Source organism: Mustela nigripes, unplaced genomic scaffold (assembly GCF_022355385.1).
Source record: "Mustela nigripes isolate SB6536 unplaced genomic scaffold, MUSNIG.SB6536 HiC_scaffold_580, whole genome shotgun sequence".
Taxonomy (NCBI): Eukaryota; Metazoa; Chordata; class Mammalia; order Carnivora; family Mustelidae; genus Mustela; species Mustela nigripes.
The window spans coordinates 779-15,972 of record NW_026739987.1 but is presented as its reverse complement, the minus strand read 5'-3'; the positions used below and the strand labels follow the sequence as shown (position 1 = coordinate 15,972).

The following is a 15,194-nucleotide window of genomic DNA, read 5'->3' as shown; positions in this document are numbered from 1 at the left end:
ACCTCAGTTGCAGGCCCAGCGCGGCTTGTGTTCCTCGCCTGAGGTTCACAAAGCATGGTGCACGAGTGACTTACACAGCAGGGTCAGATGTCCTCGCCTTTCTGGAAATCTGGGAAGAGTTCACAGTGCCATGTTCCCTCTGAGACCCAGGGTGGGTCTGCTCCCTGCCTCGTCCGGCTCCCAGCATGGCCTCGGCGTCCCTCGCTCGTCCTCCCAGAGCTGCAGTGCGCCCTTCCCGCAGGGACTCCAGTCACGCTGGAATGAGGGCTGCCCCTCCTGCAGGAGGACCTCCCCGTAATCTGATTTCATCGCAGCACGCAAGTTGAGTTTCCAGAGATCTTGCTCACGGGTGCCTGGACTTAGGACTCCAGCATGGTTTTCTTAGGGACAGTTTAACCTGCAGCTCATGTTCTCCCTTGGCTTAGGGGGAAACAGATACCCTCTGTCTCCCCTCCACCTGCTTCCAGTTTGGAAAGATTTTCTTCAAGGTGTCCCCAGCCCATTGACCAGCCTCCCTGGGACCCTGTCCTCAACACTGCCCCAGATTTGTGTCCCCTTGGGCCCAGCGCACAGCACCCGCTGTGCCCCTGGAGGCAAGGGGTCTCCCCCACCTCCTCTTCCTCTGCCTCTTTCAACCTCTGATCTGCCCCCGCACAGCCCAGCAGATAAAGAAATTGCTGCTCAGACATCTGCCCTTGGGTGGCCTACACCCCCTTCCCTGAGGCACATGTGAGACCCCATGCAGGACTCAGGAGGGAGTGAGGCTCCAGAGTAACCTCATTTAAGGTCAGATCCTAGCTTGGCAGTTTATTTGTTGAGTGACCTTGGGTAAATGTCCTCACCCTGCTGAGCCCTGCTTTCCTTACCTGTGCAAGTGAGGCCACAAGGAACCCGCCATGCATGGGGGTCATTGGGATTAGGTGGGGCGGTGTGCATGCAGCTCTCAGGGTCTATGAGGTCAGCGTCCCTCAGGGTGGGTACCTGTGGAGTTGTGGTTGTGCTTTCTGACTTCTTGCAGAATGGCCCAGTGGCTGGGACACACCGTGGAAACCTTCGAAGCATCTTTGTGAGCGGAAGACGTGGTGGTTTATTTTCCGCATGTAATGTAGAGCCGTGCCCACGCTCGCAAGCGCACCATGCAAGCCCTTACTTCTCATCCATGAGGATTTCTGAGTAGCAAGAATGAGAAGGCACCGATGGGATGGAAGTTGGAGGGTCAGAATACTCAGTAGGCTAGTTTTGTCGTGGAAGGAGAATCTGAACATGGCCCGACACCCTGACTGCATTGACCTGGGGCGGGGTCTGATGGTGGGAGGGTTGGCTGACTGCCCGCAGGGGCAAAGCAGACCCACGTCGGCAGGACGTGCTCCTCTTCATCCTGTACCTCTGCCGGCTTCCCCTTTCAGAGATGATGCCCCAATTCCAGCAGGGTCTCCGGCCCGAGGGAACCCTCTTTTGGAGAAGGTTTGCAGACGCGAGAAGGCTGACACATGGATCTCTTTGTGCTTTGTGTCTCCCCTGCGGCGGTGAAGGCCCTCGGAGCGCAGTCGCTGCAGAGATGGAAGAGCTGCCTCATCAGAGCCCCAGAGTCGCCATCAGCCATCCCTGCAGCCAAGGAGGGCAGAGAAGCCGTGTGTGCCCTACGCCCTCCCCGTGCTCCCCGCGGCGGCCCTGTGTCTCAGCCCCTGCCTGCCTCACACTCCAGCCACCACAAAGCCGCACACCTGTCCTCGCTCTGCCTGGGTGCTGTGTATCTTTGTCCCCCTCCCTCAGTGTGGCGGCCCCACGATGACATGGAGCTTATGCCCCCTCCCAGCCCAGGGCAGCTGCGCAGTCCTGATCCTCACCCATCTGTCAGCTCGGACCGGGGCAGCAGACGCCAGGCTCCCTGCAGCCTGTGGAAAAGCAGAGCCCCAGCCTCATCCCCGCCATTTGCTTCCTCGGTGGACACATGTGTTGGCCTTCCTTGTTGCTACAGCAAAACAGAAGTGGAAAATACGCCATGCTCCAGGACATTCACTGACTTTCCCTGAGCGAAAGACAAAGTTTCAGGCTTCCCCTTGGAAACAGCTGGGACTTAGGCCTGCAGGTCTTCTCTCCAGCTTCCTGGAATCGTGACCCACATGCAGAGGAGACAGGGAGTTTTCTTTATTGGAAGCCTGCCGGCCACTGATGGCCAAGACGGTGACGTTGTGTGTGTCTGAGCATGGCCTGCGCCCCTGCTCCTGAGGCCGCCGCTCAGACAGCATGCTTGGTGCCTCGAGATGATTGGCACTGGCCCCTCGGAGCTGCCGGCTTTCCCACCGTGTCCCCTCACTTCCCAGCCCTGCGCAGAGCAAGCTTGCCACAGTTTCCTCCAGGTCTGGGGCAGCACTTCCGGGGTGTCAGGATGGTCTGACTTGCGTGGGACCCCCACCAGGTGGCGCTGAGCTGTGTGTTCCCACGGGCTCCCCCAGCTGGTGGTCTGGGTACTGTAGCTGGAAGCAGGGGTCTGGCGGAAGGCGAAGACCCACCGCAGCCACCACGGCCACCTCATTCTCACACTGGCTCTTCTGGCTGCTGCCAGCCAGCCATGGGGCAGGGGGCCTTCTTCCAGCATCTGAGGCCACACCCTCACATTGGATCCCGCCCTGAGACTCACCTGGAGCCCCAAAGACCTTGCTGAGCCCAGGACCTAGTTGGGACTCACCAAGCCACACTCCCTGGTGACACCACATGCCAGCAGGATGGAGGAACCGCTATCGTGCAGCTCAGAGACATGGAGACAAGGGCCATGTGCAGTGCAGATGGCAGGTGGGCGAGTGCTGGTGGGCCGTGGATGGGAGTGTGTCCCCAGAGATGTTCCGTGGCCCCAGCAGAGGGGAAGTGGATTTTCACGTGGTGGCATTTGTGCATGTGGCCTGGTCATTTGGGCTGAAGGGGCCCATTTCTTGGGACCCCTGGGGGTCGTCTCTGCTGTGGTCAGCCCGAGGCTTGGCCCATTTCGTGGCTCAGCCTGGACGTAGTATATGTCACATCAGCTCATGTTCCACTGACAGGGACCCAGCCACTGGGTGGCTTTGACCCTGGCGACAAGCTGGCAGTGTGGGGCAAGCAGCTCCCCGTCACCCACACTGCAGGTGGACGGCCCTGCTGCGCAGCTCTTGGCTCCCGCAGGACGAGCACTAACGCACGGGGCAATGTACCTGTCCCGGCTCCAGGGCGACTCCCAGAATAGTTAGTGGCCTCGGGCTATAGGATCCCGCGTGCTTCCATCCCCACGGGCACGCTCTGTGTTTGTGAGGCGCAGACTCCAAGGGCTTGTCCTCCTCTGTCACCCAGAGATAGGTCCGTGGCTGGGGACTGAGGCGGGCAACCAGAGGGTCAGGCCAGGCCTCCCCCGCAGGCCTCCCTCTCAGTCCTCTGTAGGGACTCGCCCGCCACTGCCAGACCACCCAAAGCTCTGCTGTGTTCCCCCCTGGATACCTATGAGGGCCAGTCTTTTCCCTCGGGAGCTTCCTTCCACCCACTTCTGCTGTCCCATCCCCGTGCGAGGAGCACTGGCATCCGGGATCTCTGAGCACCGTTCGCACCCACCCGTGTCGCCCCCTCAGCTTAGTCCTAAATAGCATCCCCTCTGCTGAGGTTTCTAGGGGCTCCGTGTGGCCAAGTCAGGTGTTGCTTTTCTGCTCACAGCTTTCTTACTTGCTGGGAGCGACCCTCCTCCCCAAAGTGCTCTCCTTCCTTGGCTCCCGTGATACGGCCATCTGATTCAAATTTATGTTGCTATGAACTTAAAATGCACTGAGGTAAATATAGGTACATGTATGTGAACCTGACGGTGATCACAAAGCACAAATGTATAGTAAATAGACAAAAGAGTGGGATCTGAATATTACACTTGAGAAAGTTCTCAAACCACAAGGGAAGAGAGAAAGAGAAGAAAGGGACAGAGAGAAACAACAGCCAAGAAACCACAAAATAGCATTAAGTACACACCTATCAGTAATTACCTTAAATGTAAATGGACTAAATTCTCCCCCAACTGATTCCAGCATTTGGACCGGGACCCTCCCTCCTCAGGGGAGTTTGCCCCATGCTGTGGTTTTATTTCTGTGCTCTGAGTCCAGAGCTTCAGGTGAACTGTGGACGCTCTCCACAGCTGCCCCATCCCACATGGACACTCTCCCCTTAGCGGAGACAAGCCCGGGCAAAGCCAGACCTTGGTGCCCACTTTCCAGCAATGAGCAAACCCACCAGGACAGCCCTTCCTGGCACGTAGCTCCACTCTCAGGCACGGAATGTCAGAAGTCTGGGAGGCACCCTCGGTACCAGACTCCAACCCTCAGCAGTCCTGTTGTGTGAACGGACTGATGTCTGTCTCATCCTGTGTTCCTCACGGTCACTGCCCCAGTCCTGGGCCAGGCCCCCTCCTTCCTCACCTGGGTGTGGCCTGAGCCACACGACAACCTCAATGCTGCTGTCCCTGCTCCCAGTGGGCCATCTCTCTCAGGGGTACCCATTCCTGCCCCCGACGGGCTGTCTCATGCAGCAGTGCCCGTCCCCGCTCCCGGTGGGCCATCTCACGTGGTGGTGCCTGTCCCTGTTCCCCGAGTGCACAGCACACACAGGCCAGACCCTGGGCTTCCTGCCCAGCCACCCCTCCACCCCCTCTCTGGACCTGGGGCCACCATTCCTGCCACTCCTCCTGGCCCCGCTGGCCCTGTCCTGTGCCTGGCCCTCTGCCAGGACGTTCCTCCCAGCAGTACCTGTAACCAGCTCCTCCCTGCTCTGTGGGCATTGTGTGTTCGTTGTGCAGTGATGGAAGTGCCCAAGCTGATCCTTTGCCCACACTGAGGGAACCAGCGGCTTGGTTTCTGTTTTCTAACACAGTATAGACCGATCGCTGTACAGTACTTGATAAACATGGGTTATAGAGAAAACAGAAAAACAAAGACCTGTTAGACGTTCCCCTTTAGATGATTAGATATGATGGTATTAAAATTATATTTTAATAGAAATGGAAAACAGGGGTGCCTGGGTGGCTCAGTGGGTTAAAGCCTCTGCCTTCGGCTCAGGTCATGATCCCAGAGTCCTGGGATCGAGCCCCACATTAGGCTCTCTGCTCAGCGGGGAGCCTGCTTCCTCCTCTCTCTCTCTGCCTGCCTCTCTGCCAACTTGTGATCTCTATCTGTCAAATAAATAAATAAAATCTTTAAAAAAAGAAAAGAAAGAAAGAAATGGAAAACACTCTTGGATGTTACAACAAGGTCAACTTGAAGGTCAGATTGCTACAGCCATTTCTCATTGGTTCCTCGTGTTGTGGACTAGAAGCACATGGTCGGGGTGCCTGCATTGGGCTGCGGTCCCATGGGCCATGGTGGAGACTAGCTGCTCCCCTGTAGCCTGCTCTCTCCCAGGCATCCTGCACCAAGAGCCCCTCTCGCCTGGGCTACGTTGCAGCCAAGGTGGTGGTCAGGCTTCGCTGACGGCAGCTTCTCCTGGCTGTTCGACTGCCCCAGGGGAAGGAGCTCCAGACCTGCCTGCAATTCTGGGGCACAATGGGGAGACAACAGCCGAGTCTTCAGGGGGGCCCTAGCAGTTTCCTATCTCCATTTGCTGGAGCGAATCTGACCTTTGGAGTTGGGGTCTGGCTGGAGACCAAACCATGTGGCCAAACCATGGTGTCAAGGGCTCTGGAGAGAAGCAGGCCCAGCAGGGTGCGTGCAAATGTGCACTACAGTGTATATCTGTGATTGTGTTCGTGTATGTGATGCGTGGAATCCTAGTGTGTGTCCCTACTGTGTACATGCACATAATCACTACACATACACACACGGTATGTGGATACTGTCTGTGCATGTGTGCCTCGTGTACACATGTTGAATCCTAGCACGCGTGTGTGTATGTGCACGTGCTTGTGTGTATACAGTATATATGTAACCCCTGTGTATATGTTCGTATTGTGTCCGTGACCCTGGAACAGATGTGCATATGCATGTACTGTGTACACATCTGTGATCACAAAGCGTATAATCTACTGTGTGTGTGTGTGTGTGCGCATGCACGTGCAAGAGATCATAGCAGCCAGGACATCCCAGGAGGCACCAATGTGCCATCTGTGAGCCTGAGGTCCTGGTGTGCCCCTGCTGTGATTCAGTCCAAGTCTGGAGGTGGAGCACCAGCGTCCCCAGTGTCCAAGGATGCAGGAGAGGCTGTGCAGAGAAAGCAATTTCCTCCCCCTTTGCCGTTCTGCTCCATTCTGTTTGGGCCTTCTGCACGATGATGATGCCCCCGCACCGGGAAGGCCACCTCAATCTGTGACTCAGACACGAGTCTCCCCCACGGACCCACCTAACAGACCCAGAAGTGATGCTTTACCTGCTGTCGGGGCATCCTCGGCCCAGGGTCCCCACATCATCCACGCAAGGGACTGGGACACATGGACCTCCCGGCAGGCTCAGTCCACCCACAGCCTGTCTCTCCTGCTCCTCTTCCTCGTGCCTGGCCCCATTCACCCCCTCGCTCATGACACAGAGATGCTGTGTCGGCTGTCTCAGCAGAGCCTGTAACCACCTGATGTCCCGACCCCAAGGCTCACAAAGTCCTTGCCTGTAACTCATGATTTCTGGAGCTGTACGAGACATGGAGGGAAGCTGCCTTCCAGAAGAGTATCTGTTCGCACCACCGTGGGTTCTGAGACCTGGTGGGTGGACCAGCAGGAGCTTTGGGTGTGTGGTTGCTCTTTGACTAGCAGTTTCCAGGAATCTGTGGGTGGTTTGCAAAGCTTGCCATGTGCATGAGGCCCCTGTGGTGGGTGCTGCCTGTCCATGTGGACGCATCTGCCTCTCGGGGGGATGGAGAGGAAGGGCCCGCAGCTGGCTGGGTTATAATTAATGCTTCCGTTGTCCATCTTGGCTCCTGACAGCGCACAGCCGGGGGGCTTCCTTGCCCCAAAGCTCATGGTTACTCAGGCACGATTGTCAGAGATGCTGCAAGCTGTGAAGGGAAACACTTCCTTTTCAGGGTGTGTACGTCTGCACCTGCCACTGGTGTCGGGACTGAGGCTTCTGCCAGGGGGTGGCTCACACGTGGCCTCAGAGCAGATGCGGCTATGAAACTTCAGTACTTGCATGCAGGACTGGGTGGTGCCCAGCTGGGTCACTCTGGGCATTTGTGTCTTGCTGCTTCCGTGTTCCTGCCAGTCCTCATGGGCACCGGAGGGGTGAGGAATCACTTGTTCTCCTCATTACATGGGTGATGTAGCTAAAACCCCAAAAACCCAGACGAGCTGCCCAGCATGCCAGAGCTTGTCAGCTCTGAGCTGTGATTTGCACACAACTCTGGGAATGTCCACAGCCCATGCTTTTTTGTGCCACACTGCCTTGGTTTCTCTGCTGGATGGTTCATCTGTTCAACTTCGTCATTCTGTAACACGTTGTGGGACCCTATGGTCCAGGTTGATGCAGTGATGGGGTAGTCCTTTGTCCTTGAGACCAAGGCTAGGAAGTCCTGCCTTGACCATGGCTCGCTGGGCCTAGGGAACATTATGGTAGTTTCCGATCCTAGTGGCTCTGGAACTTGCTTGGAGTGCCTGCTAGGAAAGAATCCCATGGGTCCATGTGTCCCTGACCATGGAAAGGGCCTCCCCTAGGCACAGTGCTTTGGGGTTCTGGGCTGTGGGGGGGTGGCGCAGGTGGAGGTCCCAGTTAGGCTGGTCTCACCGCAGATGTGGATGTTCCCCTGGGCAGCTCTGGGAAGGCAGCCTTCACTCCTCTGCCTCCAATTCGGGGCAGTATTCCTGACCCTGCCTGCTGGCTCCTGCAACCTCAGGCCCCAACCGCGACCTGTACTACCCTGCAGGCTGCCTCTCCCAGGCCCCCGCTCAGAGACTACAGGCTGGGCCAGTGGGGAGGCTGGCCCTGGGGTCCCAACCCCTGTGCCCTGGGACTTCCCAGGTGGTGTCTGAGTTTCCCTGGGCCCTGGCTTTTGCAGGCCAGTTCCAGCCTCTGCTGGGGACCCAGCAGCAGGACCACCACATGTGTCTGCACTATGGGAGGGGGCCTGCCGCTCTCTGTCAGCACGTAAGCAGTCCCCGCAGGCGTTCCTCTCTCTAGCTTCTTGGCTCCTGGCTGGCCCTGGCTGCCCACTCACGTGATGTCAGAACAGCCCCCAGACTCTCCTGTCCTATAGGTGAGGACACGAAGGCTCAGCGGTGAGAGGCCACTCAGCAGCCAGGCAGGTCCCGTGGGCTTCTGCTTCCCCATCTCCGCCAAGAGCCTGGCAGATCTCACTGCCTGTTGTTTGCAGGCCTGGAAGAGGGTGTGAAGGGGCCTCTCACCCCCACACCTGTGAGCGGCTCTGTGCCCGGGGACCCATCTTTCTGGTGGGCCCTGGGGCTCCCTGCACACATGGTCTGCATGTGGGGGCTCCCATGCGCTGGGTGGTGGGCTTCCACGGATGTAGATTTGACGCAGGCCCTCATAGAATCTGTGCTGTGTCTCCTGGGGATGTTTAAGCAGATTGGCGGCTCTGAGTCCTGAGAAGAAACTGGAAATGACGATTTCTTTCCCCTAAAATGGAAAATAGAAGAGTTGGAGAAACCGTAAATCGCGCAGGGTAGGAAAAGCTTTCACTGTACTGGGAAGAGCGTCAAGGCCCGGGAGAGGCTGTGTGACCTCCGTGAGGTCACACAGTGTGTGTTGGCTGAGCCAAGCCAGGACCCAGGCTCCTTCCACACCACCTGCTGTCCCGCAAGGGCCAGCCCGGGGTCTGCATGCAGCCGGCAGGGTTGAGCCTCACCCCTTGCAGGGCCCGTTGGGACCGGGATGGGGACACCCAGGGAGGTGGACAGCCCCCATGTTGGCTGCAGCAGAGTAGACTGGGGCTTGCTGCTCTTGTCATACCAGCTTCCTCTGTAAAATGCTAATCTCACCAACCTGGCTTTTGAGCGGGTGACACGTGTCATTAACACAGTCTCTCGATGGGGTCCCCGAGACACGCATGCTCTCCGCTGTGGGAGATGACGCTCTGCTTTACCAGGGGCTGCCGGCTCTGGCCGCCTGTGCTCAGTGTGTTTAGCAGGTTCCCGGTGACCCCACGGGGGAGAGGTCTGGTGGTGCACGTCCAGACGCCCCTTCCTGCTGGATGTGCGTCCTGACCGGCCAGCGGGCGGGCCATGGTGCTGACGCTGCTCTTCTCCCTGTCACCCCAGTGTGCCCGCTGCCTCCAACAGTGACTCATGGTGATTTCGTCTGCCACCCGCAGCCCTGTGAGCGCTACAGCCACAGGACTGTGGTGGAGTTCTCTTGTGACGCCGGCTACAGCCTCACCAGCGACTACAAGTACATCACTTGCCAGTACGGGCAGTGGTTCCCCTCCTACCAGGTCTACTGCATCCAGTCAGGTAATCACGGACCACCTGGCCCATGCCGCGCTCGGTGGCCACCGGCCATGTGCTCCCTCCAGTGCTAGGGTCAGGGACACGGGGCAGAGACTCCTCTCCGTGTGTGCCCATCCCTGGGGAGGAGGTACAGCAGCTTCTGTCTGCCCCCAGCCTGTCCCTCCCGGGGGCAGGGACCTCAGCCGTTCTCTCCTGTATAACCCAAACCCAGCCATCCTCTCCTGTGTGAGGACGTGTGTCACAACCCAGAGGATGGCATCTCAGGGAACACCTGGTCTCACAGATGAACGCCCAGGACCCTTGCAAACATTGGTGCTTCTTGGTGCATAGTGAATCCATGGCCTCAGGAGTCCAGGGTAGTGAGTGGGAGACAGAGACCAGGCACTCAGCCTCCCACCGTGTCCCGCACGCCCACCCCTGCCCACTCGCCCCAGCGTTTCCTGCCACAGCAGTAGTGATGGCCATTGTCTGTGGGGGCAGCGCCTCATGACACGGGGCCCTTGGAGGCCCTTGGATGGCAGTGGGAGTCCGAGCATGATGTGTTCGGAGGTGGCGGCAGCAAGGGAGGATGGTAGGGGGCAGATAGGGCAGCCTGGGCTGCGGGGGTGGGAAGTGCCTTGGAAGGTCGTCAGCTGCCCCTTTTGCAGGTGTGCTGATGGCCAGAGGCGGTGGAGGGCGAGGGCCATGGCGTGCTCACCCTGCATCCCTCTGTCCCTTTCTTCAACCTTTCTGGGGTGCATTGCAAGCTCACTTCCCCGGGGATACGGGCTCACCCTCCCCCGCCAGAGAGGCAGGAGTGTTTCCGGCTGGGTGCCTACTCTCAGCCCCATGGGGAACATGCCCCTGAGGGTCCGTGGGCACCAGCAGAGGCCACAGTGCCAAAGGAGCGTGGGCCATGGATTCTGCATGTGGGGAGCCCCCAGACGCATGTGATAAGCATGTTGTTTCCCAGATCATCGAGCACGGGGACACATGGCCACCCCAGTCCCGAGGGCTCACACGCCACTCTGTTCTCTCCCTGGCAGAGCAAACATGGCCTAGCGCCCATGAGACCCTCCTGACTACGTGGAAGATCGTGGCATTCACGGCGACCAGCGTGCTGCTGGTGCTGCTGCTCGTTATCCTGGCCAGGATGTTCCAGACCAAGTTCAAGGCCCACTTCCCCACTAGGTGAGCACTGGGCTCTGGTGCTTTGGGGTGGGAGAGGCGGGGGTGGTGGTGGTGAGAGCAGAGGGTCCCAGATCAGGCCAGGCAGATGGGGGAGAGCTGGGAGCAGGTGTCTGGGGCCACGTGGGCTGGATGGGACTCGCCTCCCTGTGAACCCCGGGAGCTGTGGGGTATGGTGAAGGGGTGCACAGAGTCAGGACTGCCATCATGCAGGGCCCCCTGCAACCCCATTCCCATCCCCGCAATGTACATGGGGACCACAGGACGGATAAAGTTATGGACCTAATTAGGAGATGCTGTGAAGATGCGTGACACAGCAGAGATTCAAGAACAGCCTGTCTGGAAGTCTCTGGAGGGCGACCTGGTTCTGGGTGAGGCATGGGGGAGGGGCAGGACCTGCTAGTCCTTGCCCCACCCATGCACGGAGATGCTTGGGGCTCATGCCTCTGTTGTCCCCATGGCCATCACAGAAGAGCAGTTCACCAGGAAGCAAGTACACCAGCTCCTCCGCGACAACAGGGCCGTCACCATAGCTGCTTGCCGGCCTTGTTCCTGGGAGAAGACGTTGCCGGGAGAGCCAGCAATGAGTGTGTGGCCATCCGGAGGCGGATGGCAGTGCCCTGGCCACCCTCCCTGACACCAGCTGCCTCCAGCCACCTCCCTCCACGGAGTCCTGAGCGTCTTGGGGCTCCTGTGCCCTTGCTGGCCTCCCCTCGGGGAATTCTCACTTCCAGAAAACATGTGTCTTCGCACACGGGACACTGTCACCCCCAGAGCTGTGCGTGCCACCCATCAAAGGGGGCGCTGGTAGTGGAGAAGGAGTCTCATGAATCACCTCCCTCCCTTGCCTCCAAGGGAGTCCGGACAGTCACTCCTGCTTTTCATCCCCAGGAGGGTCTTCAGGTCACCCGTTCCACAAGGGGTCTATAAAGTGACCCCAGACTCTTCTGCGTGAGAATCTCTGTCTTAGAGAACTCCCTGGTTTGGGAAAAACCATGCTCCGCTGTCCGGGTAGAAGACCACGTTCCTCGGAGCAAGCCCAGGACAGACTCCTCCTTGGGCGCACGGATGTGGGCCCTGGAGAGCTGCTCAACCAGCGCATGGAGGGGCTGAGCGCTGTGGGGGCTGTGGACAGGGCGCGCCCCGGAGGAAGGGGACTGGCTCGTCCTGGGCATGAAGACAAGAGCCAGCAGCTCTCGAGGGCTGGCGGCGAGCTCGCGGCTCTCGAGGGCTGGCGGCGAGCTCGTCTTTCATCCCCGCCTTGTTTTCCGGGAGCATAGGCCTTGCTTCTCACTCTCTGGAAGTGCACCCCACGTTTCTGCAGACTTGGGCCTGGCACTGCCCTCCTCCAGTGCTGCATCCAGACACGGCATTTCCTTGGGCTTCGGAGCCCCTGCTGCCAGCACTCTGCAACGAGGGTCTGCCCGCCGGACGCCCGTCTTCGTTCCTGGTTGGTCTAGTCCTGGCAGCAGCACTCGCGTGGGGGCCCCACAGAGGAGCCAGTCCACTGGGGCCACGGGGGCCCCATGGGGACCAGGGAGGTGTAGAGAGGTGGTCAGACGGGGCCTGTGGGATGACAGAATGTGCAGGGGTGAGGCCAGCAGCTGGAGCCACATGGGGGACCCTCCCGGCCCCACAGAGAACACGGCCCCTGCCGGTGGCCCCGTGTGGCTCTGGATCAGGAGGCTGCTGGGTCGGGGGTTGGAGCTGGGCCCACATAACCCACCGGTCAGGCAGTGAGGGAAGTCTCAGAGCTTTCCTCTTATCCCTTTGACTAAAATTGTGAGCAAAATGGCCTCAGTAGCACAGGGGGTCCCTTCCCTGGTGGGGCACGGGGTGCTGGTTTCCTGTCAGTCTGTGGCGTCTTCTATGCCCAGCAGGCTCCACAAGGGGTCCTCTGGGGGCCCAGTAGACAGAGGCCAGAGATGGGAAGGAGGAACCCCAAGGGGGCACGGGGGCCCAAGACCGAGGAGGCCGCTGCAGGCGGAATGTGGCCGTGGGCCAGAGCGCTGCCGTGGGCCGGAGAGGGCCCAGGAAGGAGGCTGGTCCTTCCGCAGGAGCTCCGTGTAGGCTCTCATCGGGGGCACAGAGGGCACTGGTGGCCTCCATCCAGGGGACGTGCTGTCTGATCTGTGGACACTGCTTTCCTTCACCCAGGGGGCCCCCGCGGAGCTCCAGCAGTGACCCGGACTTTGTGGTGGTGGACGGTGTGCCTGTCATGCTTCCATCCTACGACGAGGCTGTGAATGGAGGTATGAGGGCGTCAGGCCCAGGGTACCTGGCCTCCGTGGGCCAGGCCTGCCCCTTGCCAGTGGACGACCAGAGCCCCCCAGCATACCCTGGCTTAGGGGACATGGACATGGGCACGGGGTGGGGGTCAGAAGCCTGTGACAGCGGCTCAGCCTCCTCTGAGCTGCTCAAGAGTCTGTATTCACCTTCGGTGTGCTTGGGGGGCACGCACCCTGACAGCGTGGACACGGGGGCTGGCACGACAGGAGAGACGGCGTCCAGCAGTCCGGGCATCGACATTGCAGATGGTGAGTGTTGGCCGCGCACTCGGCGCCAGGCCTCTCTGCAGCCTGAGCCGCTGCTTGTTGCTCTCTCTGTGTGTGTCCCGGCCATCCAGAGTGGGAGGGCTGCGGGGGCCAGTTCTTGGTTTCATAGTCTCCACGAGAACCAGGATGCCTCCTTCCCTGTTCCTGCTTTGGACAGGGCTCTGGGGGCGCTCAGAGACGGTCACCACGCACATGAGCAGGGGCTGGGTATGTACAGTAGGGCGGCCCCGGAGAAGCCTTATACAGGAGAGGCGCTCTCAGCAGGCAGGAGCTAACAGGCACGTGTGCTTGGCCGTTCACAGCTCATGGGGAAGAGACCCAGCTGTGTCCCTGGGGAGGCATACAGCACACGGTGCACGCAGGACCATCTGTCCCGCCGGTGGCCATAGCTGCCGGGAGATGGCTTCTCTCCTGCATGCCCGCTGTCCCTGTGTCCCCACATCCTGCCTTTCATCTGACTTGACTCCGAAGGGCACATGGTTCAAGTCTTTCAACATTTCATTTTTCATGAGCTAGGTGTAAGATTTTCCACCAGAGGAGTGGTTTCTGTGATTATTAACTGATAAGTGTAGAACTTAACATTTTCTTTTCACTGACACCAGGAATCACTGATATTGTAGTCAAGCTTTTAATCCCCGATGCTTGCGGCTGAGTTAGTAACTGTCTGTCCTCTCCCAGAGATCCCGCTAATGGAACATGACCCCTGACCAGCAACGCCGCAAGATTCTCCTGTCCCTGCGAGGATGGGAGCCACGCCCCTTGGAGTGAGGCCGCAGGGGACGGACTGTGGCGCCGTCGGGGGGTTTCCAGCTCACCTACATGGAGACCGTGACTCGCATCATCCATCTTGGGCTCAATGCTGCGGTGGGCACTCTCGGGGAGCAGCGACCAGGGGGTCTTCACCCCTGGTGAAGGGGTCTGGCTATCCCTGCTACAGAGTGGGGCGGCTCCACACATGTCCCCTGGACCCCGCATCCCGTGACTTGTGCTGCGGCCACTGCCTGCCGCCTTTGCAAGCATGTCCCCCGCCTATTCGCCCTGCGGTCTGCTCCACGCAACACGGCTGCCGTGTGGCAGGCTCTGGGGCACGTGGGGGTTTTTCCTTAATCCGACACAGTACTGGATGCGTGAGAGAGGAATGGAAGGACACAGGCAGATTCTACTTCCTGGAACCTCATCCACAAGTGTGGTTGAGCAGCCCTGAGCCGTCCTTTGGTGAAACACGGTCATTTTCTGTGTCACGGGCTGGTGCACCACCGTGCTCTGGGTGTCTCGTGTTCGGGACTTTGTGGATGGTCGGATATGCTCGGACGTGTCTCCTGGTGGACAGGATTACAAGGCAGCATTCAGCATGACATCTCAAGGTGTCCCTTGACCGTGTGTCTCGAGATTTGCAAGTCCCCTTCCAACGCTTGTTACGATGTGGCTCCCACTCCCAGAATGCAGCCATATGTTTATTGTCCAAAACAGAACCTGTTTCTGTAAACATGCTCCTCCTCCAAATAAAGTATGAGGCTGGGTTTTTTTCTTTCTGTTTCATCTGCGAAGTGTGCAGGCTGGCCTCCCAGCCCAGGCCACTACCCTGCTTCCCTCCCACTCCGGGGCCGTGCGCCTCTGCCGGGAGGACCCCCAGGCCCACTGGTGCTGTTTCTGAGAAAATGATACAGAAATGTCTCCTCGAGCATGCTGATCTGTGGATTTGATGTCTGTCCTCCTCTGGGCTGTGGGTAAATAGAGATAAAACTCTGATCCATAAAATTCTCCATCGTCAGCGCACCAAGAGGAAGGTTGGTGTAATCCTGTTTTATCCTGACACAGACTGATTGAAAGTTAATAACATGACACTTTGAAGCATGGCTTTCATAGTGGAGCAGGACAGGCCCAGGAGGGGTGGTGACCCTGAAAACCGGGGCTTGAGGCAACGGCTGTGAGGGGCTCCTGAGCCGGCCTGAGCGGAGGGAGCATTGCATGCATGAGGAACAACGTTTAATTACGGGAACTTCTGCACAACTTTGCACCACAAGGTACACAGAACGAGCTGGTTTTCATGAGTGTTTGTGCTTAAAAGTCCCCCTGCCCACCAGGAGGCA

General features: G+C 58.9%; 1 protein-coding gene across 4 annotated transcripts; it reads left to right on the top strand.

The window, feature by feature from the left end:
- Positions 1-975: 975 nt before the first annotated feature.
- LOC132008645 (sushi domain-containing protein 4-like) lies at positions 976-14,625 on the top strand. Of its 4 annotated transcripts, XM_059387254.1 has the most exons (6): positions 6,031-6,685; positions 9,194-9,385; positions 10,408-10,552; positions 12,707-12,801; positions 13,019-13,086; positions 13,783-14,625. In XM_059387254.1, the coding sequence occupies exons 1-6, from the start codon at positions 6,601-6,603 to the stop codon at positions 13,792-13,794; spliced, it is 597 nt and encodes a 198-aa protein (XP_059243237.1). In that variant the 5' UTR covers positions 6,031-6,600; the 3' UTR covers positions 13,795-14,625. The 4 variants fall into 4 exon arrangements, 2 of the variants coding, with proteins under 2 accessions (XP_059243237.1, XP_059243236.1); XR_009401683.1 differs by lacking the exons at positions 6,031-6,685; positions 13,019-13,086; positions 13,783-14,625 and adding exons at positions 976-2,793; positions 11,020-11,999 and having other exon boundaries at positions 12,707-12,797; XR_009401682.1 differs by lacking the exons at positions 13,019-13,086; positions 13,783-14,625 and adding an exon at positions 11,020-11,999 and having other exon boundaries at positions 5,032-6,685; positions 12,707-12,797.
- The last annotated feature ends 569 nt before the right edge of the window (positions 14,626-15,194 follow it).

Coding starts and splice junctions, on each gene's coding strand:
- LOC132008645 (XM_059387253.1), top strand. CDS start 6,601: ATGATTTCTGGAGCTGTACGAGACATGGAGGGAAGCTGCCTTCCAGAA. Junction 6,686..9,193: donor ACCGTGGGTTCTGAGACCTG/GTGGGTGGACCA, acceptor CTGTCACCCCAG/TGTGCCCGCTGCCTCCAACA. Junction 10,553..12,706: donor AAGGCCCACTTCCCCACTAG/GTGAGCACTGGG, acceptor TCCTTCACCCAG/GGGGCCCCCGCGGAGCTCCA.